General features: G+C 49.0%; 2 protein-coding genes and 1 long non-coding RNA gene across 6 annotated transcripts; 1 reads left to right on the top strand and 2 right to left on the bottom strand.

The window, feature by feature from the left end:
* Window positions 1–2,955: 2,955 nt before the first annotated feature.
* Window positions 2,956–4,881, top strand: LOC136474231 (uncharacterized). 2 transcript variants are annotated; one of them, XR_010762876.1, is made up of 4 exons: window positions 2,956–3,253; window positions 3,987–4,137; window positions 4,221–4,443; window positions 4,540–4,881. It is a non-coding gene; the product is annotated as an uncharacterized lncRNA (long non-coding RNA). The 2 variants fall into 2 exon arrangements; XR_010762877.1 differs by having other exon boundaries at window positions 2,956–3,270.
* Window positions 4,882–6,502: 1,621 nt separating this feature from the next.
* Window positions 6,503–10,474, bottom strand: LOC136474230 (filament-like plant protein 7). 3 transcript variants are annotated; one of them, XM_066471827.1, is made up of 4 exons: window positions 10,242–10,474; window positions 7,594–9,394; window positions 7,433–7,493; window positions 6,503–7,329 (listed from the first exon to the last, which is right to left on the bottom strand). In XM_066471827.1, the coding sequence occupies exons 2-4, from the start codon at window positions 9,345–9,347 to the stop codon at window positions 6,829–6,831; spliced, it is 2,316 nt and encodes a 771-aa protein (XP_066327924.1). In that variant the 5' UTR covers window positions 9,348–9,394; window positions 10,242–10,474; the 3' UTR covers window positions 6,503–6,828. The 3 variants fall into 3 exon arrangements, with proteins under 3 accessions (XP_066327924.1, XP_066327926.1, XP_066327925.1); XM_066471829.1 differs by having other exon boundaries at window positions 6,503–7,317; XM_066471828.1 differs by lacking the exon at window positions 10,242–10,474 and adding an exon at window positions 9,502–9,637.
* Window positions 10,475–16,713: 6,239 nt separating this feature from the next.
* On the bottom strand, window positions 16,714–19,849 carry LOC136477697 (uncharacterized). The gene is made up of 2 exons (XM_066475940.1): window positions 18,629–19,849; window positions 16,714–18,531 (listed from the first exon to the last, which is right to left on the bottom strand). The coding sequence occupies exons 1-2, from the start codon at window positions 19,741–19,743 to the stop codon at window positions 16,941–16,943; spliced, it is 2,706 nt and encodes a 901-aa protein (XP_066332037.1). The 5' UTR covers window positions 19,744–19,849; the 3' UTR covers window positions 16,714–16,940.
* Window positions 19,850–20,618: the final 769 nt, after the last annotated feature.

Raw genomic sequence — 20,618 nt, 5'->3', positions numbered from 1 at the left:
AGCACAGGAAGCCTAGAAGAACACCTAGTGAGAAGAAGTACAAAGCCCCAAGTTCACCCGATTCAGATTGGTATAGTTACTTACCCGACGAAAGAAGGGTGGATGGATGGATAGCGCTCGCCTACCGCCCGTTTAGCAACCTCCGTCCTCAAGCTCCCCATGCTCTCCATAAAATTAGATCTAAGGGGATAGAGACGGAGGAAGATGAAGAATTAAAGAAAGGGAGGTAAGCTCAACAGTGCGTAGATAAGATTATGCCCATTTATGCCTCCCCTTCTTTATATAAGCAGGAACCGGAGCATGGATGGCATCCCAACCGCACACGCTTGTGCATGGGAAAACAAGCCATCAACATCGACACTCCGGCTTCTGGTAAGCAAACTCACCCACGGATTCAGGCGGTTCGTTTTCAATACACCCTCATCTGAGCCAGTGCAGGCGAGTGGTCTGACACTTAGATCGGGTTCTTGGCCCAGCTCGCCCCTTCAGCAGGTGTAAGCAGTAGCGATTCATTCGCTATCGACCCTGCCCCTCTTGAGTCAGGGGGTATTTGGGAGGGTCACCAGTCTGACTCTAAAACCTCTGGCACTCAGTGTCACATAAATCTCCTAATACCCGGACAAGCTCGAAGTACCTTATTTCAGCGGATGTGTGCCCCTTTGGGGGAAACTAGAAAACTGCTTGGCTCATGGCTGTAACCAAAGTACGAGCTCCTGGAATCTAGAAAACGAGTTTTATGACGTGCCCCTGCTAGTCTAGCTTTGTCCTGCCGCTTCCTTTCAGTGAAGCAGACGTTCACTCGTTCTATCCGTTATCAGCTCGAAGAGTAACACACACAGCTGCCAACAGCTGCTCACGCGTTCGTTACTCGCCCGCAGTGATGCCCAAACTGGAACACTGTTATATTGGCCTTAGGGCTCTAGGACAACATCCTTACTCTAGCACTAACGAGGTTCATGAAAATTCATATCACATCACTTGAGGGATCTCGAAGAAGAACGTGACACCCTGGTGCTCAGATGACCTGCAATAGGTCACCCTAAAAATCAACTGGCTTAGTGACGCACGACAAATGGAGGTGCACCTACCCCATCCTCATTATTGTTTACGACTAGGACTTAATGATGCGCAACCACTATTTACACGCCGAAATACGTCGGGAACCAACTTATCGAGTACAGCGGTATTTCTACCCTAACACGGCATCTACGATGTCTTGGAAGCTACACTGTCGGTTATCGGGAACACCACCCGAACGCGGCGTTTACAACGTCCCGAGGGCTACGCCTAGGAAACTACGTTTCCCGATATGGGGTGTACCACCCGAGTCAGACACTTACAGTTGCCAGGGGCAACATCCCTTGATGTACGGTGTACCACCATCGCACTCGATGCTTGAAGAATATTCTCGCTACCCGAGAAATACTCTTAGTATTCGAATGGCAACATACTGGCTACCCAACACTTGGGAATATCTAATTACGCTGCTCCATACTTCGACACCCGAAGATGCTCACTATGTACTCACAGTACGCAGAACTTATAAGGGGGAGATTGCGACGTCCCGAGGGCTTAAAGCTACTGTCAGAGATATGGGCCATGGGTACCTGCACCGCCCGTATATGTGACTACCATCAAGCTATCGGCCCAGCAGCCATCAAAGGAGAGGCCCGCAAGGGCTGATGCAATCAACCAACATGGAGATCAAAGCAAACCAAGACGGACGTATCTGGACAATGGCAAGGATCTATCTGCTGTAACAAACTAAGAAACAATATGTTAGCCCGATCGTCCTCTCTGTAATCCTACATCTCCTGCCTATATAAAAGAGGGTAGAGACCTCGGGCTCGGGATGCAATCTTCCACCAATTTCATCTACCTTGTAGCTAGGAGCAACAACCCCTGTAATTGAATATACGAATGCAAGAGCCGTCGCACCACTGGAGTAGGGATTAACGTGTACCACGTCGGAACCGGTATAAATCTATGTGTCTCGTGTGCTACCATCCGATTCCGTCTATGCGATCATGTTGTTGTATATTGCCGGAGCAAAATAATCCGACACAAGTGTTTCAGATGTTTCAGAAGTATGCCGCAATTGTTACATATGGATGTTGCAGAAGTAGACTGGGACGTTGCACATATTGCATATTTTTGCAATTGTTTTCAGTGTTATGTTGCAAGCGTTTTGAAAAATATTTTCAGACGTATGCTGTAATAAGTATTTTATCTGGATGTTGCATATATTTCACATACATGTTACAAGTGTTTTATCTGGATGTTACATATGTTTTATACATATGTTGCAACAGTATGTTAATGTTTCATCTGTGTCCGACGTATGTAGCATCGAAGTATTTTATGTGGCAAGTGTTTCACAGGGCACGGTGAATGATGAACGCACCGCCCATGCGCCGGGAATGGGGCGCGGCAGAGCTAGGGACCGGCAGACGGGGGCGCAGCAAGCTGGGGCCGACTCTCGAGTCCCGCCCACGCGGAGAGAGATGAGGGGCTTTGAGGGAAGGAGCGGGGCGTAGCGACGTGGCTGGATGCGCATGCGAGGTGGGGCGAGGCGGAGGGGGCGTGCTACGCGGCCGTCCATCCGGACATGAGGAGCAGCAGGCGTAGGTCGCCAACGGTCCCCACAGGTGCGGCCCCCGGGTGGGCACGTGAAAAGTATGCACGAACAGGGTGCAGAGTGCAACGCGCGCTGGAAAACAAATCGGTTCGGTCTATATTATCTTCCGACGGATCAATATGCGATCGAGCAGTTCCGGAGTTGAATAGTTCGGTTTCAATTTAGTTACCGTTCTCCCTTCGCCATCTCGGCTTATAAGCAGTATAAGCACGCTGGACCGGCACAACTCAAGGCAACGACAAGGGCCCAGGCCCACACATACCGGCTAAACCATGAGGCCCACTACGGCTACACCTGATGCTACATTGCTACTACTACTCTCACTCGTGACGGTGACTCCTTCCCACGGCTTCCACCGCTACGATGGATCTCCGCCAGCCGCTTCCACCGCCCACGGCCGCCACCTCCACTCGTCCCTTCAGAGACAGGCGGCGTGCCGGCGGCGAGCGGACAACAAGCTTGCTTCACTGGATCTCCGCCAGAAGCTTCCACCGCCACGCTGGATCTCCGCCAGCCGCTTCCACCCCTCCCTTCCGAGACAGGCGGCGTGCCCACTCCCAGGCAGGCGGCGTGTGGACGACAGGCTTGCCCAGTCAGCGGGCAGATGCAGGGCTGGTGAGGACCGAGCTTTGGTACAGTTCCCGAACTTGGTGATGATAACTCATCTCCATCTCCTGTTGTGAGTCTACATTGTCTGAAAATTGATTTAGGTGATGTATTTTTTTAGGTAATTTAGGTAATGTATGAGCTGCCTATTTTGAACTGTCATCTCCTTGTTGCGAGGCTTGCCACGGTGAAATTCTAACCAGAAATCTCTTCGCCTAATTTCGTAAAGCCCATTACGCCTAACCGATCTAGCTGAGTAGTTAGCTACCAAATCCCACTCCTACGACTGGCAAGAAGACCAGTGCCGCCACCTCCCCTTCTCTTGCTATGTAGCATACTCATATGTTCTAGACCAGCAACTTCTAAAAAAAATATTAGTTAAGCAGTGGCATCAGTCTGTAGCAGTACTCTTTGGTCTTTCCATTGGTAGCACAAGGAGAATTATGAACAGTCTCAGGTCTTAGCTAAATTTAGTGATGTCTGTTTGGTTCAGGTAGTACAAATGACCAGTTTGGTTCCTTCAGTAGCTGAGACTAGTTTGCAGAGGATTGCCCAGCCTAGCTGAGCAAGGCAAGGCAAGAAAAGATATTAGTGTGTGTTTCACTTGCTGTTTTAGCTAGCTACCAAACAGCTAGGCTAGCTCAGCAAGGCGACCTGGTAGTAAGTAGAAACCATTCCTATCTTGTTTAATTGTTTTCTGATTGTTCTTGATTTGTTTAATTGTTTACACCACTCATTTCAGTTGTATGAGCGACGATGGATACTTGGTGACGGACAAAGACTTGACAGAGGACGGGTCAGATGATAGATACTTGACGATTTACGAAGACTCGACAAAGGACTGGTCGGACGAGTCCCCAACCGCCATGGCAGATGCTATGGAGGGCAGAATCGTATGTCTCTTCCTAGCATGGCTTTGTCCTCATTTTTATGTTTTTTGGCTGTGAATTCAAATGGTGATTGTTTCTTCTTGTAGGAGCCATGGGCTACATCAGTCGGTGAAACAAGTTCCCCGGCTGAATGCCTTGACTAAAGGAAACTATCAGATGACTGGATGAAACAATCTTATCATTGTCGTAAGATCCGACGATTGCAGAGGGACAGTGTCACTAGATTTGCATGTGATGGTATTACAGCTAGAAATGACCAGACTATATGCAGATCAGGCGGAAGTAGCAGAAATGATAAGTGATTTGAAGGTATGCCTATCCTTCCTCATAGGTGACTTTTGCCTTATTCTTCTCATATCTAAGATTCATGTGTGTGATCCATAACATGGCCATCTAATATTGCAGAAGTTCTTTTTTGGATAAAACTCAGATATCTTTTTTATGGAATTGAGATCTGCTGCGGTTGCAGTAACTGATGCAACTGGTCCAAACTGTTGAGGGAGCAAGGGGAGGCCTAACCCAAGCTGATTATGGTTAAAAATACAGTTAACAAAAGCTTTGCCATCCTGGTAGTATGTTATCTAAAAGGGAATGCACAGACGTGAAATGGTTTTTATACTTATGTTTATGGACTCAAGAGGAAGTGCTTGATGCCAAGAACTATGATCTGTCTGCTTGCCGCCTGCTGCTTCACTATCCTGAGTAGTGTGTTGCAATTTGAACCTGATTCTCTGTTGAATTATAAACCTGGTGTGACACTTGAGCATAATTATGGATTAATTTTGCACAAAATCTCCTGTTGTCTCGTTTACTACTGAGTGGTTCTGAACTATTGGATCATATAGTTGAGCAAATTCTTTAATAATGTGCTCAGTTCTTGGCTTCAAAAAAAGAAATTTAAACATCCAACTCAATGAACGTTTAGTTACATTTGCACTCATACTGGTAGTCGTAATGATACAACAATTATAAGCTAGGAATTTTTTCTACAGCATGTATGATCGTCATCTCTTATTTTAATGCCTTCCTCTTCACAAACTCATCTACACAAAAGAAAGCTGACTATGTATCCACAGCCTGAAAATGCCACAATATTCCATGCCGACAAGGCATCCACTCGTCAAACGTCTCCTCTGCATCGAATACATTCAGTGGGCTTCATACTTCTTTTCTTCTGAATCTCACATCACCGGAACAACTGAAGGAAACTGTAACAGTTTAAGCTTCTCGCTTCGATAATGATGAGAACCGGGCGGCCTGACGCGCCAATCCACCCTGATCCCCCGCACTTGCTCTCCTCCCGCTCTGCCCGCCCGCTCTCTAGGCCATTCTGGGACGGGGATGCCGTGCGCGCCCGCCCGTGCTCCCTCCCTCCCCCCACCAGAGACGAGAACGACCGCAGCGGCTCCGACAAGGTAGGTCAATCCTTCTTTGGATCTGAGCCCTTCTCCTACTCCTTTGAATTTGAGGGACGCGGCGGTGGCTAGGGTTCCAGCGAGCTCTGGGGTCCTATTCCCTCCTTCTACCGGCGAGCTCGAAGGTGATGGGCCAAGGGATGTTTTGTACCTTTTATTTTTGTTGTGTTCTCCCCATGTTGCAATGCGTTTTCGGGATGTTGCAACAAATGATTTTCGAATGTTGCAATAATATTTTTTTGGCTCGTTGCAACAGATGTTTTTGCGATGGGGTCCGGACGCTAGGATGTCCGTTCTTTCTTTACTAATTGAAAAATAATTGATATTGATTTTAGAAGCACATGATCTACAAAGCATGTCACCTTCAAGTTGTGTTATGTCTTGTCAGAGAGCAGAACATAAGTCCACTAATACTCAAAGGTACTTGGGCACTGGGCAGCTCGCATAGGAATGGCCACGAATCAGTTTACCTGTCTATGCCTCTCTTGCGGTGTACAGATCCAGCGACGGGGAGCACCCCAGCCAGAGCCCGCGCACGGAGAGTTGAGTCCGCGCTTGCCAGGGAGCTGCCGGTGCGTTGAGGAGGTTCTTGAGGTGTAAAAATACAATTATACCCTTCAAAAATTTAATTAGAAACCAGTTCATGGCCTTCGTATTTTTGTGGTTCCGGTGGTTCTTTATATTTTATAACCATAAGATCTATCTAAATAGATGGCTCTTCTTTTTTTCAAGAACCTTAAAATTTGACTTGTAGTTAGAAGGGGAAATTTGCTGCACTGATTTTGTCCGTAGTTTCCACTGCGGCACGCCGGCACTGCCTGATGATCAAGTCCTCTCGCCATAAATAGTCCACTAGTCCAGCAGTATAGGCAAGTATTCACTTCCAAAAAAAAAAGTATAGGCAAGTACAAGAACAGCTCATAGAACACAATTCTGTTCTAGTACTGTAAGGATAAAAGAACCTATTCTCCTTCAATAAATTAACATTTGCACAACCGTGATGTTCATAAATACACACAAAAAAATTTGTCCATGTACGTCAAGAACAAAATGCAGATACGTAGCCCACACCATGTGTCAGAACCAGTTGGCATCAGCCACCACAAGGCTCTGGAAGATCGCTCACTGGGAGCAGGAAACGCATAAACAGAACACGCTAACAAGTACTCCGTAACAATGATCACAAAGTAGCAGCCCTGGCCGGATCCATGTCACACCTGCAGGCTGCAGGCTGCAGGCTGCAGGTTGCAGAGTGCATCCACCATGTCGATCAGTCGGTCTAGGAGCCGCCTTCCACTCTCTTCCTGAACATGATCCTGCCCAGCAGGCTCGTACTGCCCTTCTTCTTCCTCTTCGGGTCAGCGGAAACATCGTCCTGCCGCAGCGGCGCGGCGGCGAACACAGGATGGACGACTATCTGCATCGAATCCTTGTCGTCAGCACCAGCGCCGGTGTTCTCCTGCTGCTGTGCTGCGCTCCTCCTCGGCGTAGCACAGACCTCACCTCCGTCTTTCTTGGACAGCACTTGTTGCTTGGGTGTGGTGGGAGACATGGAGGCCTCGGCGTCGGCGAACTCCTCGGCGAGGATGCTCGCGAGCGACTGCGGCCTGTAGTCGGATGCCGCGTTGCTCGGCCTGGGGATGCAGATGGAGGTGTCTAGAGGACCTGAAGTTGCTGGCATCTTTAGAGCTTTCAGCTGCTTGCTCAGAATCGTGATCGTCTCCTGGCACTCCGCGAGCTTGTCAGCTGCTGCGAGGATCTCTGAGTTCTGCAGTGAATGCTGATGTTGTGAGTTCAGTTCCTGATGATGATATACTGAATATTGTAACTACTACTTATACTATTTTCCTGTAAGAATGTATAGCAAGGACACCATAACTTACTGTTGCTAAATGACTTTCCTCTTGAGCTGCACAATTTTCCACACTTGCTTCAGCAACAGGGCTGAATGATAAAGAATATACATCAAAATTCTAAATTGTTGGCAATAGTTTTTTTTTTTAAAAAAAACATGACTAATACACGTAGTGACATATAAATCTACCTTTTTATCTCACAGTATGCCGATTTTCTTCCTGGAAGGATACTATCATCCTGGGCTTGTATGACATGTATCGGTTCTGTATCAGGCTTCTGTAGATGATTGGCCATAATCTTGCTTTCCACTGACTGAACTGGTTCTTCCTCTGCTTCTGTCTGAATACCTAATTTTGCTGCTGGTTTAGCGCTTTCAGTGTCATGTGTACCATTTACGGGCACTGTACTCAATGACTTAACTCCATCTTGATCTGAGAAGTATTGGCTCACTATATACTTTAGGACGAGGCAAACCTCATCTATGAACTTTCCAAGGTTACATTTCCCTTCTAGTAGATCATGACAGAACTGAACCAGGTGCTCAAGGCGGCGAGAAAGTTCAGACTTGTTGTGCAACAGCACTCTTGATCTTGCAACATTGTCTTCTGCAGATGTGCGGATCATGGAAGTGATTTCCTCATCCATATTTCTCACCGCCTTCTCTATTTCAGACCGGTCATTCATTGCAACTGAATCATCTCTCTTGGCAGAAATAGCTGTCTGATCCAATGCTTGGCTTATCTGTTCAATAATAGTTTCAACACTTTCCCCACTTGCTTCATGCCTGTGCACAACTAGTTCCCAAATATTCTTAACCTTTTCAGGATGGCCGTTGGAGATACTACCATCCAGGACAGGACCATTGCCATTCTGTTCTTTCGTTACCAGTCCTGTATCTGCCTTCTTCAGAGATGCACGTTGCGCGTTGCGCTTCTGATCACCTGATGCCATCTCCAGCTTCTCAATCTCAGCGAAATCATCGAGCAAGTTCATCTCAGATGAAGATGGTGCCATGATGGGCGCACCGTTTTGGTTGCATGACCTGAACTTGTCCAGTTCAGAAACCAGAGCAGAAGCCCAGGATTCAGACTGACTGTTGGCGTCACTCAGCTGCCTGTTCTCCTCCGTCAGTTCCTTGAGCTGCCTCTGAGCCACGGTCAGCTTGCAGGCCTCGTCGGCGTACTTCATCTGCATGAACTGCAGCTCGCTCTCCCTCTTGGCGAGCGCCTGCTTCAGCGCCTTGTTCTCGTCCTCCACGGCGCGGAGCTTGAACGCGTAGCCCTCGGCGTCCGAGACGGAGGAGCGCCGCGGCGACGGGGTCCGCGGCGCGACGACCGACCGCGGCGAGGAGGGCATCGCGGGACGCGGCCGCCTCGGGCTGGCTGATGTGGGGGTCTGGGTCGGCTGCTGATCGACCTCGTCCCTCATCTTGGCGATCGCCGCCGGCCCGGGGAGGCGCTTTCGGACCATGGCGCGCAGCCGCTGGCACTCGGCCTCCAGCTCCGCGATCCGCTTCAGGTGCTCCGCCTGCTGCCGGCGCGCGGCGTCGACGGACTTGAGGTCGTACTCCCGCTCCTGGCCCCGGACCTCCAGCTCCTTCTGGAGCATGCGCACCTCGTACTGCAACGACCCGGCTTGCTTCTGCGCCGACTCTAGCCTCGCCGTCGCGTCGGCGAGCTTGTTCCCAGTGGCCGCCGCGGACTCCCTCAGCTCCCCGATCAGCGCGTCCTTGGAGTCAGCGGCGTTGCTGAGGTGGTTGTTCTCGGCGGCGAGCTTCGCGACCTTCTTGTTCGCGTCCTCCAGCTTCTGCTGGAGCTCGCGCACTTTCTTCTTCTCGGAGGATATCTCGTTGGCCGCCTCCACGATGATCTGCTCCCGCTCTTCCCTGGCAATGACCAGCCGTTCCATGCAGGATCTCAGAGCTTCTCCCATTTCAGCCATTGTTACCTTGATGCTTGCTTCTCCAGATTATCCCTTGAAAACAATCACTGAGTAGTATAGTTAAGCATTGTTAGCTCAGCCTGAGCAATGAGGATATCCAGCTAAAAATTTAGGCAGAACAAAGAATACGTGGGAAAAGAAAGAAAGAATTTACGTTAACAACTTCTGTAAGAACAGCTGTTGGGCAAGCCAATTAGGTTTGCATGATGCTCTTTCTTATGTATGAACCCCCAACAACTGCACTAGTTTGGTTCTCACGTTTTGCCAACCAGCTGCTAAAGATAAATAGTCCTACTAGAACTGAACAGTTCTTGATTCCATCCAGCAAAGCTTTTTGTAAAGGAGAAATAGAAATGTGTGGGTTCTGAAGCAACCGCTACTAGTTGACGTGTCTCATTCCGAAGAAAAAAACTTGCTGTTAACTGAACTCTTTGTCGTCAGGAGCGTTGAACATTAGTTCCTCTCAAATTATGTACTAAGTGTAACAGAACTAGAGAAAGTATGCTTTTGTACTGTTGGGTCGTACTGATGAACCTTGTCTGTCGTTTATATTCAAAAGTACGATGATCATCTAAACCCATGATCCATAATTTGATATTGACTGTCCAATTTAAGACCGATGAAACTGCTGATGTTCTGACAACTGCCTATTTGTTTGAGTTCATCATAAAACTGTAAGATTATTAGCTAAAGACTGAAGTAACGATGAAGAAACAAACTGGAAACCTGATGAAGTGTATCAACTGAATTTGACGAACACATGAAGTAGTAATAATCTAGTTGCAAAACTGAAACTCAGCATTCGAATAACTCGAAACAGAAAGAGCAACGCAGTGCAGGACATTTTCGCGTCGAAAAGCATCAGAACCAAAGCGACAAGAGTCCAACCAGTACCTGGTTGATCAGGCTATGCAATTCGTCAGCCACCGCCCGCAGGGATGCATAGCTAGCTTCTCGGTCAAGGTACCACGACCGGAGCAGGAAGCAAGAACTGAACCGGCGAGTGGCGAGTGGAAACCTCACCTCTCTCGCTCAAGGCATTCCGTCAGTAGCAGTAGGCAGCTTGGCTGCTAAGGTGCAAGCGGTACTGGCAGTTTGGTCGGTGTGCCTTGGAGGGGGTTGCGGTTGCAGGAGTAGAGCCTGTTGAGGAGGAAGGCGCCAAGGGGGGCAGCGCGGGTGGCGCTTTCGCTTGGCGGGAAGCGGAGGAGTCAAGGAAGACGCGGAAGCCTGGTGGTTCAGGCATGCTGTCAGAGAGACTGCAAGCTGGAGCAGCAGTTGGGCTGTTCAGTTCTGTCCTGGGTAGTACATCGGTACGACCACACACGTCCCACCGGAGATCAGCCGTGGCCTCTTCGGCTCTTCGTCTTCCTCCCCTTGACATAGACATGGCTGCTCGCCTGCTCTGCTGGAGGATCAGGATAACCAGTTTGCACGCGACGACTGGAATTTGTTATCAATTTCATTTTTTCCCTCTAGAAAATGTTAGTAACATCGATTTCATGAGTTCTACTTCTTACAATGAGATTGATATATATGTAGTGTGCGTGTTTTTTTTTTCTCTCTCAGAAAAATATTCTGCATTTCTTGTCGTCGACAGCCTGAATTACCTATCCAGATAGGTTACTGACTAACTTTTTTCTGCAAGCGATCGATGTGGCATTGCACCTTGTGGACGTTGGGGTGACGAAGACAGGTCGGTAAAATGGCGCCGTCAGCTTTTGAGGTTTATAAGACCAACAAAAAAATCACTGACCCGTCCATGGCACCACTCTGTAGACTGGCAAGTACGTCAGGAACATTGTGAAATCGTCGTCCGGACACAGGAGAAATGCGGAGCACGATATCGGACATGCTCTCCACGTGTTAGGTCGATCGGCAGCACTTGAATCTTACTCAAGTGAAAGAGAAAAAATCATCACTTTTGGTGCTGAATCAAAGCCATCATCCAGTGCACCAATCTGTGGACATGACTCTTTTTGAAGCAATTAATTTTTGAAGCAACATGACTTCACAACCACATTGCGTCTTTTCTTTTTTGGCGGAAGGACTGACCGGATGGACAGTAAGATTCATTCGTACAGTATCTTATTGCATACTTGGATTTGGACACCAACGTACGTACAAGATGCTTATGGCGCAAGCGGCAGCTCCTCTGCACTTGTCATCAGCCAGTGCTAGATTTGCAGCGGTTGGGGAGTGCGTAGCAACGTCTCCGACTCCGACGACGGATAGGAATGGGATACCAGGACAGGAACAGGACGCACTTGTCACCAGCGCAGGCAGAGACACGTCCGCGTCGCCGCCGGGCTGCCGGTGCCGTGGGGCAGGCGCGTGAGATGAGCTCGGCACCGAACCACTAGCGGCGTTTTGCAGTGGGTTTTCAGCGAGCACTTCGTTCTCGCTCGGTCACGGTCACGGCCTCACGGGCCATTGGCCGGCCGATGAGCGGTCAACCGGTTGGTTGCACGGCGACATCCCACTGAGATGAGGTGCGCGGGGTGCTCTGCAAGAGTGCGAATGAGGTGATGAAAAGGATTGGGCCAGCACTTGTTCCCGTCGATCGGTTGGCGTTCCGTGCTTGCAACCGAAATGGAGTGTTGAGAGTTAGTGACTAGCCAAGGGATGAAGGCTATCACGGATACCAGATCATGTTGCGTTTCTCCCCGGGAAATGATATGTCATGGGTTAGCAACTCTATCGTTCATCGGTTGAGGTTCCCGTCTCAGCTCGCCTCTCGGTGGATTGTGCTTGTTTCCACCTCGTGAGTTGTGACACAAACTCTTCTGAGACCCTGAGTAGTTTGGGCGTGTTTGGGACCGCGTAGCGACAGCGAAAACAATCAAACAATTGCGCCAAACGCCCTGTGGCCACGATAATTCTCAGATCGGTCTAGGTGACATTCAGTTGTTTTTAATCCCTTCTGTCAACTGAATTTTTCTCATGCACTTATAGTCTTCTGCCTAAATTTACATTGACTTATTACTATATTTACAATGACTTCTTCGGTGTAATTTATTAGAAACGGTGGTGTAATTTGAGGATAATACAAATATATGCCAATTTTTTTAGCAAAATTTATAAATTATTTTTATGGATTCCAGATATCAAAGAAATATATGTCAAATTATTCACAAATATCATCAAATTATTCACAAATTTCAGAAAAAAAAATCACAGCTAGGATGAGGACGGAGTACCTCGACTACACCATGGCCATGGCCGACGAGTTCGGCGGCACGAGCTGGGCTATAAACGAGTTCAGCTGGGACGTCAAATACGCCGGCCTCCAGATCCTCGCCGCCAAGGTATACACAGACACATCACTACTTGCTTGATCACTGTCATTAGGGTACGTTTGACGTGAAAGACAATGCAACAAATTAAATATGGTATCCAGAATTCCAGATTCCTAAATAACTAACAACTGACGTGCCTGCTACTAGTAGTATGTGTAGTTACGAATGGCACCTAGCAGACACACTTGATCATATATATGTTCAACAAAAAAAAGTCAGATCGACAAGGAATCTACCCTACGTACGTGCATCAGACAATCCTGGTCGATCACAGAATTCGGTTGATAGAAGAGCGCAAATCACCCGGTTGACATATAGCAATACTGTAATTCTTTTGACCGCACACGGCACGGCAATCGCAAAAAATGAACTAACTCCCGCGTTTCTTTTGACCGCACACGGCATGGGATATGTTTGTGCAATTAGCCCTATGTAGATTATTTTCTCTGATTGTGCATAATGTTATGCAACTATTATGAACTGTTAATTGTTATGGATGCAATTTCTTGCTGCTCACAGTTGGCTGTCATATTCGGCCTGTTCGCTGGTTGGTTTCTGAGCTGGTTTAGGCTGGCTGGTGCTGGTTTATTGTGAGAGGAAAACACTGTTAGCTGGCTGGTTTGGGTTGGCTGAAACCAACAAGCGAACAGGCTGATTAATTGTGCTGCATTTTGTGTTTGCACTTTAATTGCATAGGTAACCCGTCAAACTTTGCCTCTGCCTCAGTAACAAATGCACTATCATCACAAGCTGCTATCAACTCAGATGGCCTTGCATGGGCTCATTGTTTTTGCCCAAACATAACCAAGAAGCATTGGTTATGTGTCAGTATTGTGACAAGCTCTGCACCTCTGGGGTTACAAGAATAAAGTACCATATCTTGCTGGCATTAAAGGGTTCAATGTGACAAAGTTCAGGAAAGTTCCACCTACAGTGAAAAAAGAGATGTTTGCTTTGCTTACAAAGAAGGCCGGTGAAAAAAGAGATGTTTGCTTTGCCAAGGAAAAGGAAAGAGAGAAAGGGGATAAATTGACCTAGATCACTCGATGGTGAAAGTGGTAGTAAAGAATTTTCTGAATATGGAAATGAGGTTCTTGTAGTGGAGCCAAAGCCAAAGCCAATCAAAGGATCTAGTCGCTCTAGATCTACGACAGGTGGTGGCCCTATTGAGAAGTTCTACTGAACAATTTGGCAGATGTTTGAGAGGGCTCGGCCCCTATGAGATGAGTGGACCATTCTTGTAGAAAAGGAAGCAAATAAACAAGTAACATGTTAGTGGTAATAATAATGTTGGATGACTACCATTCACTTGAATGCCCAAAATTTTTAGGAAAAACTACAATAATATAGTATGTATGCTACGTACATACATATATACATACATACATACATACATACATACATACATACATACATACATATATATATATACATACATATATATATATATGTATGTATGTATGTATGTATGTGTGTGTGTGTGTGTGTCTCTCTCTCTCTCTCTCTCTCTCTATCTATCTATATATATATATATATATATATATATATATATATATATATATATATATATATATATATATATATATATATATATATATATATATAATCAAACTGCATATAATAACCATGAATCATGGCCTAAAGTAATAACTTGCCTAGTTCAACACTCTAATATCTCGCGGCCCAAACATCCATCCTCATCAACACTCAATTACCACATAGTTCAACATTAAATAAAATTCCAACCAACTACTTCTATTAGGTTCTCTGTCATATTCTTCTATGATCTCTCTTCCTTCCTCCTGTTTTGTGGACCATCTAGACCAACACAAAACAACAACAATAAACATGGTCTGGAGCACATGAGGTGATGGTAGCTTCAGCCAAAGGGAAGGAGAAGTAGCTCATAACCAAGTAATGAATGACTCGTGAAGTAAGACGTGAGACATAGTATTGTATTTTGGAGGAGTGAGAGTCCGACGATATTGTTTGCAAATCTCATCTAAATACAGCGATATGGAGCCAATTTTCATAAATTTTATTAGGTTTAGTGTTTGAATACTCATTGTGTAAACCCTGGGTCCCCCATTTACGCGTAGGTGTTAAGCAATGTTTATTTGTTAGCAGTACATAGTATATAGGAAGTGTTTGGTGACGCTTACAAGCGTACAAGAAAGAGTTCCAGCTCCTATTGTATGTTCCTATTGTATGTTTGCTTTATCATTCAACTAGATGGGTGCCTATGTGCTGCTATGGGAAAAAATATTAGCAATAAAACAAAAATATTATCCATAAAATAGAAATCTATTAGCAACCGCATACAACAATGATCCAACTCAGGCGTTCGTCCGTGACTCTCGTCCGGATGCGGCTCCCTAGGAGCAGGCCCCAAACAACCCCCCCCCCCCCCGCCGCCCTCATGCTTATCTGCCCGCTCCACACCCCACTCCTTCGTGTTTATCCACCATGCCCTGAAGCAGTGTGGCCACTTGTTGTTCGCGCCCCTTCCCTCACCGCGCGCTCATTGGCTGCCGTGCCGTGCCCCACCGCCGCGCACCCCAACGTCGGCTGCATCGCACGCCTATTCTAGACACTTGTGCCACTCGCTCCCTCGCCGTCTGTCCATCCATCTCCCATTGCCATCGCACACGCCACTGACCATACCATGGCCGATGGGGCGCATGTGCCGTGGTGCCTCAGGTCTTCCTTGGCCGAGCCATGGGCACCCATGAGCACGAGGGGTGCTAGTCGTGCTTGTGCGCCACCGCTCGTCGCCGGCTCCGACCCCGACAGCTGGAATAGACTGGCCCAGGCTTTCCCTCCCCTATTTTGCAAATGTATGTTTCAGGTGTTTCAGTCGTTTGAAAGGTATGTTGCAGTTGTTTCTTATGGATATTGCAAAAAAGTAGATCAAGGGATGTTGAACATGTTGCACATGTTGCATATGTTGCAAGAGTTTCAGAAGCATGTTGCAAGCGTTTGTTTAAAATATTTCATCTGTTTTCAGACATATGTTGCAATCGTTTTTTATCTGGATGTTGCATATGTTTTCACACACATGTTGCAACAGTGTGTTCCAAATGTTTCAATTGTTTTATTCTTATGTTGCAGTAAGTGCTTTATCATGTTGCAAGTTTTTTATCTGGATGTTGCATATGTTTCACACGCATGTTGCAAGCGTATGCCCCAAATGTTTCATCTGTTTAAATGTATGTTGCATTAAGTATTTCATGTTGCAAGTGCAAACCACCGGCGTTCGTGTTCATGAGGGGCGGGCAGGGCCAAGCCGCGGCCACCAGTGCGTGGAGGAGGCGTAGGCCACCGCCGACGGTGTAGGGAGGAGGCATAGGGTGTGCGGTGCTGTTGTGGAAGAGGCGGGGGCGAGTCTTCCGGGTGGCCTAGAAGAGATGAGGCGCCGTGTCGGTGTGGAAGAGGCGGGGGGGGGGGGGGGGGGGGGGAGTCATCCGAGTAGCGTGGGCAACGTATCTGAAGCGGGCGGTTAGGATGCAAGCGTGGGAAACAGAGTTGGCGCGGGCGACGCGTGAATCCGAGCGGACGGGGTAGAGAAGCCACGGGCGTCCGGACGTCCGGGCGCTAGTGCTGCCGAACCGCATATCATACATGATAAAACACACATTGGTCTTGTTGATTTAAGACAAATTCAATACATCTTGTATACATAAAATTGATTCATAAACATAACCGGATACAGTAACTCAGTATCTATCGGTTTCCATACAGAAACAGACCAGAGTAATAACATGCAAAAAAAGGATAGCAGATACATGTGCAGGAATTCGTAATTATCCTATATGGCCAGGGTATAAAATAATTAAAAGATTGAGGGGAGGAGCTGTTTTATATGGTGAAAAGGTTATTTATATACACAAAAGTATAGGGGGTTATCTAACAAAAAACCTAAGCAGATGCAAGACGAGGGGACTAATTACATCTCAGTCTTTTTAGTAGCAGAGATAGAGATCTGCGTGACTGGTGTATGTTTATATCTTTCCGATGTCCGTCCATGGCACGAGACCCCATCTCATGCATTCTTAATTATTTCACCGCAAATTAAAGTGCAATCCAAAATACTAGTACGTATTGCAATATTGGTTGCAATCCAAATACAATAAGGATACTAGGTACATAAATTAAAAATTATACAGATAAGGAAACAGAGCCTAGAAAAGACTCGACAAAAGCAAATATAGATACACTGCCCGCAGCTGGAAATCCATCCAAACTATGTACATCACTCTGAGATAGACTGACCACTCTGGCAGCGAGCATATCATGGTCACACCGAAACTTCAAGTGGCTGACGACGCCCAATGCTTCCGGGTTCCTTGAGCTGAGGAGGCACGTCCCCAGCCGGCAGATGGCTCGAGCTCCTTGGTCCTCGCGTCCTGCCGAAGCACGACGTAAGCGCGTGCACGAAGACGAAGGCCAGCGCGGCGACGATCATGGCGACGATGTACCCGGACGTCTCCCACCCCCTGCTCGAGCCGGCGGCGTGCGCGCCGAGGAGGCCGAAGAGATTGAGCACGATGGTCACGTTGGTCACCGTGAGCCACCAACCGATGTCCATCAGCTGCCGGGGCAGCAGCAGGACGACGACGACGACGGACGCCACGAAGGAGGTGGAGTTGCAGTGGAAGAAGAAGAGGTACCGGAGCCTCCGGTTGGTGCGGAGTACCGGGTCGCCGGCAGCGTGCCCGTCGCCGTCGCTCTGCCACACGCCGCCCGGCGGGTCGAGCCCCGCCTGGTAGGTCACGCTCGCCATCAGGATGCCCAGCAGCATCAGGTATTTGCACTTGGCGTGTCTCTTCTTCGCCCTAACTTCGTCGACCTCTGCTCCTCCAGCCCTGGGCGCCACCGGCTCTGCGATGTCGCCGGCCACCGGGTTCCCTCCTCCGGTGCCACCACCGCCCGCTTCAACGGCGACCGACTCGTCAGCGACGTTGCTGGTGGTCTTCCCCTTGTTCTTCCCTTTCTTCCTTCCTGCTACTACGAAAAGCACGGCCATGAGCAGGATCACCAGAAACGCCAACACGAATATATATATCGACGTCTTGAGATGCTGCGTGCTCCCGGCGGCGTAGGCGCCGACGAGACCCAGCAGGCCGACCGCCGTGCAGACGGAGAGCGCGTAGCTCCGTATCGCCGGCCGGTACAGGTTCGGGTTCACAAGCAGTATGATGTGGGCGATGGCCGACATGAAGCTCAGCGAGTTGCTGTAGAAGAAGGCCTTGTAGCGGCGCGGGTAGTTGGAGAGGAGCACCGGCTCGCCGGCGCGGTGGCCCTGGTCGTCGTCCTTGGGCCAGAAGCCGCTCGGCGGGGTCAGCCCGGCCTGGTAGGTGATGGTGGCGGCCAGGATGGCGAAGAGGAGCAGCCGCTTGCGCCGCTTCTCGACCGAGACGTCGTCATCCTGCTGCCGCCCGGCGATCCTCTCCCCGTGGTCGAGGGTGAAGAAGATGACGTGGATCACCACGTAGACCATGACGCCGCCGGCCAGGGCCACGACGTAGATGGAGGTGCTCACGTCCCGGCAGCTCCCAGCGGCGTACGCGCCCATGAGGCCGAAGAGGTCGAGGATCATGGCGGCCTCCAGCGTGTGGCGCTTGATGAGCGCGGACCTCCGCTGGACCAGGACGATGGCGGCCAGGGACGCCATGAAAGCGGTCGAGTTGCAGTAGTAGAATGTCTTGTACCGCCTAGGGTCCGTCGTTAGGAGTATCGGGTCGCCGGCCAGGTGGCCGTCGCCGTCGTCCTGCCAGACGTCGCCGGGTGGGACCAGCCCTGCTTGGTAGGTCACGCTGGTTGCGAGAGTGGCGAGCAGTAGAACGAGAGAGCGAGCCTTGTCCATCGATTCATTGATAACTTCCTCCCTGATAATTGCAAGCAAAGAAACAGAATTGAAATGCTGCTTGATTAACATGAATGAAATAGTAATTAAGAGTGGATTCCAAAGCTTGGCTGTCGTACCTGGTAATTTCAGCAGGAAGCCTTTCGGGAGCTTGTCGCCTGAAACAGGTACTTGCTGCTATTGCTCGCAACCACCCTGATGCTGCAGCATAGACGCATACTAGCCATTGCCACAAGTTGGACTTCCGTGTGGTTTCCACGACTTTTACAGCAAAATAGACCTGGAACAACATGTATCCCAGAATAACGGCGACCAGGACGACGATGTAGGCGGTGGTCTCGGCGTCCCGGCAGCTCCCCGCGGCGTACGCGGCGACGAGGCCGGCCAGCGCGACGACGATGCATCCGTAGAGCTCGTGGGAGCGCAGGCCGGCGTTGGCGCGCAGCTTCTTGTCCAGGAGCAGCAGGATGATGAGCAGGGACGCGACGAACGCCGTGGTGTTGCAGAGGAAGAAGGTGACCAGGCGGGCGCGGTTGTAGTCCTGCAGGACGGCGTCGCCGGCGGCGTGGCCCTCCTGGGAGCCGTCCCAGAAGCCGCCGGGCGTGCTCAGCCCTGACACGTACGTGACGCTGACCGCGAACGTCGCGAGCAGCATCAGGACCTTGCGCGGCCGCTCGCCGAGCACCTCGCGGTCGGCGTCGGCCTCGGCGTCGGCGTCGCCGCTGCCGGCGGCGATCTGCTGGTCGCCCCTGTGCCGCGCCGACGACGACAGCGCCACCTGGACCATGAGGTAGGCGAAAACCCCAACCACCAGCAGCGTGCTGTACGTGGTGGTGACCGCGTCCCGGCAGGTGGCGGCGGCGTAGGCGCCCAAGATGCTGAGCAGGTCCAGCGCCATGACCACCCGCAGGGGCACGAGGGTGTGCCGCCACGTCCAGATGCTCGCGCCGCTCATGTCCTCGTGCTGGACGGACAGGAGGAGGATGAGGATGATGACCACCAGCGACGAGGCGAACCCGGTGGCGTTGCAGTAGAAGAACACCAGGTACCGGTGGTAGTGCGTGTCCCGGATAATGGGGTCTCCGGCGAGGTGGCCGGCATCGGTGTCCTGCCACACTCCGCCCGGCGGGCTGAACGCCGAGGAGTAAGTCAGCGTGGCCACCACGGTGGCCAGCAGCAGCACGTACTTCCGCAGGGTGTACTCCCATGGCTTGTCCGACTTGTCGCCAGCCATTATTGGCTAGGTCACTGAGCTTCAGATGCACGCTTAGCTTGTGCTTCTCTCTTCTCGCATCAAGTGGAACACTGTATCCCAGTGTGTGCAACAAAGCTAGCTAATGCTCGTCCAACTGCTTAATTTATAGAGCTACCACTGCCTCAGCACTGTCGATTCAAAAAAACCCAATTCACTGCTGATTTTTAAACCGACGGTGATGTGGAAACATCACTACCGGTTCTTATGAACCAACAGTGATGTGAACCGGCAAGCCAAAAAATTCAATGAAAAAACAGGGAATTTTTTTTTAATACTAGAAGAGGCCCCACTGGACAATCACACGGCCGGGCGTCACAAGTCAAGTGATTTTTCGCCCGAAAAACGCATGCTTCGCGGTCACCGGCGATCGAACCCTTGTCGTCTTGCTTTGCGTCTTCGGCAGAGAGAAAGACTAGTTAAAGTTTTAGACAGAGATTAGAAAGAGAAATCAGAGTTCTTCAACAATTTTAAATTTTAATTTTAAATAGCATTTTTAAGTAGTAAATAATCTCAAATGAAAAAGTTTTCAACTATAAAGTTGTATAACTTTTCGAGATCCACAACTTTTGTTTTGGGCATTTCTCCATCTGAGGCCGTTTGAACAATTCAAATTTTAAATTTTAGAAATCAAACGTAATTTTCGTTAGATAGATTATTTTAAATGAAAATATTTAGACATCCAAACGATCTTAAATTAAAAAAGTTTGAACTACAAAGTTGTAGATTTTGTCGAGTACTACAACTTTGATATAAAGTTCGTCTTCATCGGACATCATATGAGAAACTTATGAAGTTTTCTTGTAGCATATCACTGCCAGTTCAAGCCACGAACCGACAGTGATAGTATCAGTGTC

Source organism: Miscanthus floridulus, chromosome 8 (assembly GCF_019320115.1).
Source record: "Miscanthus floridulus cultivar M001 chromosome 8, ASM1932011v1, whole genome shotgun sequence".
NCBI classification, from domain to species: domain Eukaryota; kingdom Viridiplantae; phylum Streptophyta; class Magnoliopsida; order Poales; family Poaceae; genus Miscanthus; species Miscanthus floridulus.
This window is presented reverse-complemented; position numbering and strand designations above follow the sequence as displayed.

Excerpts from the sequence above, each read along its gene's own strand:
- LOC136474230 (XM_066471827.1), bottom strand. The coding sequence starts at position 9,347 with ATGGCTGAAATGGGAGAAGCTCTGAGATCCTGCATGGAACGGCTGGTC. Across the intron at positions 7,494-7,593 it reads GCATACTGTGAGATAAAAAG|CCCTGTTGCTGAAGCAAGTG; the intron begins GTAGATTTATAT and ends TTTATCATTCAG. Across the intron at positions 7,330-7,432 it reads AGGAAAGTCATTTAGCAACA|CATTCACTGCAGAACTCAGA; the intron begins GTAAGTTATGGT and ends TCACAACATCAG.
- LOC136477697 (XM_066475940.1), bottom strand. The coding sequence starts at position 19,743 with ATGGCTGGCGACAAGTCGGACAAGCCATGGGAGTACACCCTGCGGAAG. Across the intron at positions 18,532-18,628 it reads CTTCCTGCTGAAATTACCAG|GGAGGAAGTTATCAATGAAT; the intron begins GTACGACAGCCA and ends TGCAATTATCAG.